Source organism: Tursiops truncatus, chromosome 18 (genome assembly GCF_011762595.2).
Source record: "Tursiops truncatus isolate mTurTru1 chromosome 18, mTurTru1.mat.Y, whole genome shotgun sequence".
NCBI lineage: Eukaryota > Metazoa > Chordata > Mammalia > Artiodactyla > Delphinidae > Tursiops > Tursiops truncatus.
Window position 1 is genome coordinate 25,356,714 of NC_047051.1, and position 7,684 is coordinate 25,364,397.

Here is a 7,684-nt window from a genome sequence, read left to right on the forward strand (position 1 = left end):
TTTTAACAATTTTATTGGAGTATAGTTGATTTACAGTGTTGTGTTAGTTTCAGGTGTACAGCAAAGTGATTCACTTATATATATTCATTCTTTTTCAGATTTCTAAGTCATATTTAAAGTGAATTTCTTTTAGACAGCATGTTGGGTCATGTTTTTTTTAATTTATTCTGCCAGTCTCTTTTAATTGATGCATTTGGACCACTTAACTTTTAATGTAATTATTGGTACGTTAGGACTTACTTATGTCTACCATGTAAGTTTTCTGTTTGTTCTGTATTTGTTTTTCCTGCCTTCCTATGGGTACTTGAACAGTTTTTAGAATTTCATCTTGATTTATCTATAGTGTTTTGTAGTGTATCTTTGGTTGCTCTAAATTTTATATTAGCTATATTATACTTAGTTTATCATAGTCTACTGGTGTTATTTTTTTTGACACTGAATGACGTATAGAAACCTTACCTCCCTTTATGTCCTTGTCCTTTTACTTTTTCTCATTTATAATTTTCTTAAATAATTCTTCTATATATGTTTAGAAACCACATCATACAGTGTAATAATTTAGAAAACATAGAGGAAAAGCAAACTCTATTGCATTTATCTATATTGTGACCTTTTTCTTTCTTCCTTTCTGACTTTCAGGTTTCCATTGTTTGTTTCTTTTTTTTCTTTTTAAACTCCTGAACACATTGTCTCCTCTCATTTTTTAAAAAAATATTTATTTATTCATTTTATTTTTGGCTGCATCAGGTCTTAGTTGCAGCATGCAGGATCCTCCACTGTGGCTTCTGAGCTCCTCATTGCGGCATGTGGGCTTCTCTCTAGTTGTGGTGCTCAGGCTCAGTAGTTGTGGCACGTGGGCTCTGTAGTTGAGGCACGCTGGCTCTCTAGTTGTGCCCCACATGCTCAGTAGTTGGCCGCACACAGGCTTAGTTCCCTGACCAGGGATTGAACCCGTGTTCCCCGCGCTGGAAGGCGGATTCTTAACCACTGGACCACCAGGGAAGTCCCTCCTTCTGTTTGGAGAACTTCCTTTGGGCATTCTTTCAGAGTAGATCTGTCCATAACAGATTCTTTCTATTGACAAGGATTTCTTTGGGTTTATACTGGTTGGGATTTACTCAGTTTCTTGTATCTATAGGTTTATGTCTTTTGCCAAATTTGGGATCTTTTCATTCATTATACCATTGAGTACTTTTTCAGACCTTCCTTCTTTGTTTTCTTCTTCCTGGAACCCAATGACACAGGTATTGGATATTTTGTTACAGTACTATACATTCCTGAGAACCATTCATTTTATCTCTGTTTTGTCTCTGTCATTCAGATTGGGTGATTTATATTGTTCTGTTTTCCAGTTCACTAATTCTTTGCTCTATTCTCTCTATTCTGCTCTTGAGCCCATTCACTGACGTTTTTATTTCAAGTGTATTTTTCAATTATAAAACTTTCATTTGGTTCTTCTTTACGTCTTCTGTTTCTTTACTGAGGTTTTCTATTTTTTTTCATTTGTTTCAAGCTAGTTCATAATTCTTGTTGAAGCATTTTTACCCTGACTGCTTTAAAAATGTGTCAGATAATTTTAACATCTCTTTCATCTCTGTGTTAGCATCTATTGATTGTCTTCTCTTTTTAAACATATAATCTGAAATCTTCCTGGTTCTTGGTGTTTTTCACCAGTGCCAAGTGATATTCAGTTGAAGTCTGGACATTTTCATGTTACAAGACTCTGGATCTTATTTAAACCATCTGTCTTAGATGGCTTTCTCTGACAACCCCTCTGGCAAAGGAAGGGAAGTCACTACCTCACTATTGCCAGGTGGAGGTAGAAATCCAGGTACCCCACTCTACCTCCGTTGACACCCCAGGACATCTCCTTGTTACTGCTGGGAATAGGTAGGAATTCTAGCTCCCCACGAGGTTTCCACTGACACCACAGGCAACAGAGGAGGCCGGTTTGTGATAGCATAGCATGGGTGGAAGTTTAGGCTCTTCATTCAGCCTTCACTGGCCTGGGTGGGGATGGGACCAGTTTTTTACTGTGGTGTTTAGCTAGAGTGATTATTGTCTAAAAGTTTTCTCTCTTTCTGTTTGTCTTTGTCCATTGGCTAGAGAAATAAGGCTTTTGTTGGGGCTTTTTTTGTTTGCACCCTTTGGCATTTCCAGCCTCTTCAGTTCCAGCTCTTGGAAAACATAAGGCAAAAAGAAAACCCAAAGAACTCACCACCGTGTTGTTCCTTGGGTCCCAAGGTCCCTAGCTGATTTGTCTTCTTTTCACCTTTTAGAGTTGTCTTATATTTGTTATTTATATAACATACAAGGTTTTTAGTTGTACTTAGTGGGAAGACTAGGAAAAAGTACACTCACTTAATGCCTCCAAAAGGAGAAATCAGGGTTTTGTTAGTTTGTTTTGCCACGCTGCGCAGCTTGCAGGCTCTTAGTTCCCCCACCAGGGATTGAATGTGTGCCCCCTGCAGTGGATACGTGGAGTCCTAAGCACTGGACCGCCAGGGAATTCCCTGAAATAGTTTCAGTGTTGACTTTTAAGAACTTCTGGACAAAATAGTGTGTGAGATTTCAAAGTTATATTAGAGAATCTGTGCCCATTTTCATACATATTTTACACTTAGAAACTTTGCTAAGTGTAACTGAACCATACGTATGCATAAAGTAAGCCATCTGTTTGGCAGCATTGACCTGGAATATACCAGGTCAAAGGGCTTGCTTCTGTCTTTGTGGGGGAATACAGGCATACCTTGGAGAACTGTGGGTTCAGTTCTAGACCACCATCATAAAGCAAATTTTGCAATAAAGTGAGTCACACTTTTTTGGTTTCTCAGTACCTATGAAAGTTATGTTTACACTATGCTGTAGTCTACTGAGTGTGTAATAACATTATGTCTAAAAAATAATGCATGTACCTTAATTTAAAAATTCTTTATTGCTAAAATATGCTAGCTTTATCATCTCAGTCTTCAGCAAGTCATAGTTTTTTGCAGTAGTAACATCAAAGATCACTGATCACACATCCCCATAACAAAGATAATAACAGTGAAAAAGTTTGAAATATAAGAGAGTTATCAAAATGTGACAGACATGAAGTGAGCACATGCTGTTGGAAGAATGATGTCAATAGATTCACTTTATGCAGGGTTGCCACAAATCTTCAGTTTGTAAAAAATGCAGTATCTGCAAAGTGCAGTAAAGTGAAGCACAATAAAACGAGGTCTGCCTGTACAAAGAAACAGACTCTATCTTATCTCTGATCTCTCTGTCTAATTGGGCAAAAAGATCAACATATACAGAATAATCATGGAAGTGCTCAGTTGCACTGCAGTCCATAAGAAGAAAGGGGAAAATAAATGTCATCAGCAAATATGATCAGATTATAAATTAAATCTGCTTCATTTAGTTCTCTTAGGAGTAGTTATTATATAAACTTGTCCCATTTTATTCAGTATTTTATTTGCAGCCTACTGTGTGCCAGGCTACTGCACTTAGATCTAGGATATAAGTATTGGTAAAATATGTTTCTTTCCTTTTAGAAACTCTCAGCTTTAGTTTGGAGCCACGGGTGGGAAGCAGGTATGAGAAGGCAGATTCGTAAAATTTTATCAGTGCAGTGTCATAGACAAGTCCTACAGGAGTAGCTAGAGTCCTGACTAGGGTCAAGGAAGGCCACAGAGAGATGGTGACATGTCATGTTCGGAGGATAACTAAAGACATAAAAAGAACCAGGACAGAGGAGAGCATCCCGTGCAAAGGAACCCATGGAAAGGAGCTTGGTAGAGAGTGTGGGGCATTGGGATTATTTTGAGGCTCCAGTGTAATGGTAGCATATGTAACTTTATACATTCACCAGTAACATAGCTGATTATTTTCAAATGTTTAGATTTTAACAATTTTCTGTTCTTTGCTGTGATCCAAATCAATGAATTTTTATTGCATTAACAGTTACAGCTTTATTTTTAAAATGTATTTATGAATATGCTAGGTTTGTTAGTAGGTGTTATATTCAGTGGGTAGTAAATAGATGACCAGTGCTTTACTGAGACACTAACTTTATGTGTCTGTGTATGTATGTACCTTGATTTAAAAATAATTCCAGCATACACTTGTGTACATTTGACAGAGAGAGAACATTAAGAAGGGTCTCTTAAAGTTCTCTCCAACTAGAAAGAGTTTACTTCGCAAAGTCTTCACTGTGCTCAGCAAAAGAGATGACATTATCGTTTTCTTTGGGAGCCAATTTCATTGGGTTGGCCAAAAAGTCCGTTAGGTTTCCCCAGTAAGATGGCTCTAGTAGTGCTTAGTTGTCTTTAGCTTCATTCGAAACAATTTTGTTAGATTGTATTGTGACAGCTGTCATATCAGGGTGCATTTTTTTAAAACTTATCAAAATTAGTGAATTTTTGTGTAGCTATTTTAATATTGAGGATGGAAGGAAAAAAGCAACATTTTCTGCATATTATGCTTTATTATTTCAAGAAAGGTAAAAACGCAACTGAAACACAAAAACAGATTTGTGCAGTGTATGGAGAAGGTGCTGTGACTGATCAAAAGTGGTTTGTGAAGTTTCGTACTGGAGATTTCTCGCTGGACGATGCTCCATGGTTGGGTAGATCAGTTGAAGTTGATAGCGGTCAAATCGAGACATTAATTGAGAACAATCAATGTTATACCATGCGGGAGATAGCTGACATACTCAAAATATCTAAATCAAGCGTTGAAAATCATTTGCACCAGCTTGGTTATGTTAATCGCTTTGATGTTTGGGTTCCACATAAGTTAAGTGAAAAAAACCTTGACTGTATTTCCGCATGTGATTCTCTACTTAAACGTAATGAAAACGTTCCATTTTTAAAACAAATTGTGATGGGCAATGAAAAGTGGATGCTGTACAATATTGTGGAACAATATTTCGCTTGTGGGGCAAGCAAAATGAACCACCACCAAGCACACCAAAGGCCAGTCTTCATCCAGAGAAGGTGATGTTGTGTATATGGTGAGATTGGAAGGGAGTCCTCTATTATGAGCTACTTTTGGAAAAGCAAACAATTGATTCCAACAAGTACTGCTCCCAGTTAGATGATCTGAAAGCAGCACTTAATGAAAAGCGTTCAGAATTAGTCAACAGAAAATGCATAATCTTCCATCAGGATAACACGAGACCACATGTTTCTTTGATGACCAGGCAAAAACTGTTACAGCTTGGCTGAGAAGTTCCCATTCATCCACTGTATTCACCAGATTATTGTACCCTTGGATTTCCATGTATTTCGGTCTTTACAAAATTCTCTTAATGGAAAAATTTCAATTCCCTGGAAGACTGCAAAAGGCACCTGGAACAATTCTTTGCTCAAAAAGATAAGTTTTGGGAAGATGTTGCCTGAAAAATGGCAGAAGGTAGGGGAACAAAATGGTGAATACATTGTTCAATAAAGTTCTTGGTGAAAATGAAAAATGTGTCTTTTATTTTTACTTTAAAGCTGAAGGGACTTTTTGGCCAACCCAATATTTTCATCTGAAGGTGGTTTTTCACATATACCTCTGTGCTGATTAGCAGGGAGACATGTGCTTTATATGGCAGTGTGTGTGGACATGGTCCTCCTACCTAACTAGAGTTTCCTTTTCAGATTTTCACACGATACGGTAACTTATCTGGAAAGCCTGAGGTTAAAACAGAATATTGTCTTGTGTATATTGAGCCAAACATAGCTTATATTGGGGACTCTGTGCTTGGAATGTTTTTAGAAAAATATTCTGTTTTGATTACATGGACCAATAATTAATCTATTTTTATTTTTTATTGCAGATGGAGTCTGGTGGTACAGTTTTGAGTACCAACTGGTCTGATGTAGGTAAAAGGAAAGTTGAAATCAATCCTCCTGATGATATGGAATGGAAAAAGTACTAAATAAATTAATTTGCTGTCACTGTATTGCGTATGTTCAGCTAACGCCCATTGTGTATTAATACTGCATTCTTGAATTTTGAACACTGAGTACATCTTTTTAAAGGATTATACCTCTTTACCTCTTTGTGCTTTAGAAATTATTTTCCTTCAAGTGTTCTAAGAGTCTAATGAAGAATGAAGATCATGTTTTATCACTTTTGCCCTTAAGGACTTCAGATATGCTGAAACGGAATGAAATATCATTTGCTACTAGATAGATTAATTCTTCCTAGTTGTGGGAGTGGAGAAATTGTTAATGGGATATCTTGGGTTATTGCCTTATTTTTGATGCAGTATTCTGTTAATAATTTATTAGACGTGGCAACTTTGGGTGAGCATAGATTTCTGAATTTCAGTGTTAAATTGTTTGCTTTTAAAAACTGCTTTTGAATGGAGTTGTAAATACAATTTTTCTATGAAGAAGTTTGGTTTATTTACCTTTTTCTTAAGTTTTTAATGAAAACTTTGAGAAATTATTTATCACAGGGGATTCCCATTTGATTATTTTTATGGGAAGTATTTGTAATTGCACTGAGAATTTTGGTCCTTACCCTTCAAATTCCTGTATAAAACATTGACACCTGTGTTTATCATGCTGCAAATTTAACTGTACTGAAGGCTAATCTGTGAAGCGGGGTCCAACGGTAATTTAGGAGAGCCCAACTCCACTTCTTGCTGCTTTTGCCACAGCAGGATTCCTGAAATTACAAGACTTGTGGTTTGGTTTGTTTTTTTTTTTTCTTCTTTTTTTCTTTATTAGAAAATCTCTCTTCTTATAGCCCCATGCTTTTGGTGGTTTAGGGCAGCTACTGAGAGAGTAATATGTATACATTTAGTATCTATTCTGTTTATAGAGTAAATAGATAACCATGGGAATACAAAAACTAAAAGACATGATCGTTGGCTTCAAAGACTTTATAATCTAGCAGAGAGAGAAAATTAACATTCAGGAAGGACTTATGAATGGTTGAATGGTGAACTTACTACAAATACAGTTTTTAGATAGAAAAAATATCTATCTGTGATTAAATGTTCTGTGATTAAAACTATTGACAGTCTAAGCTGTTATAAAGCAAAGGTCATGGATGACCTGTAGGTGTGATTCCTTATTGTAATTTCGGAACCATAGAGGGTGGTGTCTATTAGGTCTCACTAACATTTTGTGGCAAGGAAGTACTCTATACCCTCATAGCTGAGGATAGGGTAAATGGGGAGCAAATTAGCCGCCATCTCCAAAAAGACTGGGAATTCAGCCTCTTCCTTCTAGTCATTTGACATGTGTAGGGGAGTTCATAAGGAAAAAGTGGTGGGGTGATACCAGGTCATGCCCAGACCTGCTGTTACTGCTTGTTTATGCATGTAGGGGTTTTCACTTGTCCTTCTGCCCACTTAGAGTTACAGGCTACTTTTTTTGATCTTGAACACTGAAGGAAAAGGCAAAATTAAGTTCTTGCATGTATGAATTTCTAAAATTTTCTCCTTAGGAAACAAGATAGTGATTATGTTAAGTTTTCTCAGTACCGTTAGTCCCCAGGGGTAGGGAGGCTCTTCTACAGAGATGGTAAGTCAGGGGCATACCCCAGAGATGAGACTCCTGGCTCTAGCAAGTCTCTGCCACCCACTAGCTTTAAAATCTTTAACAGGTTTACAGCCTTCCTATGTTTTATTAGTTCCTTTATCTGCAAATCCATAGGGTCTTAAAGTTTAATTAAAAGTCCATGATTCTAAATAAGG

General features: G+C 36.9%; 1 protein-coding gene across 1 annotated transcript in view; it reads left to right on the forward strand.

Annotated features, from left to right (window-relative positions):
• SUGT1 (SGT1 homolog, MIS12 kinetochore complex assembly cochaperone) overlaps positions 1-5,930 on the forward strand; it is a 40,137-nt gene extending 34,207 nt beyond the window's left edge. The window contains exon 13 of the mRNA XM_019936456.2: positions 5,810-5,930. Within this exon, the coding sequence (XP_019792015.1) occupies positions 5,810-5,911 (102 nt within the window). The 3' untranslated portion in view covers positions 5,912-5,930. The remainder of the gene's footprint in view (positions 1-5,809) is intronic.
• The last annotated feature ends 1,754 nt before the right edge of the window (positions 5,931-7,684 follow it).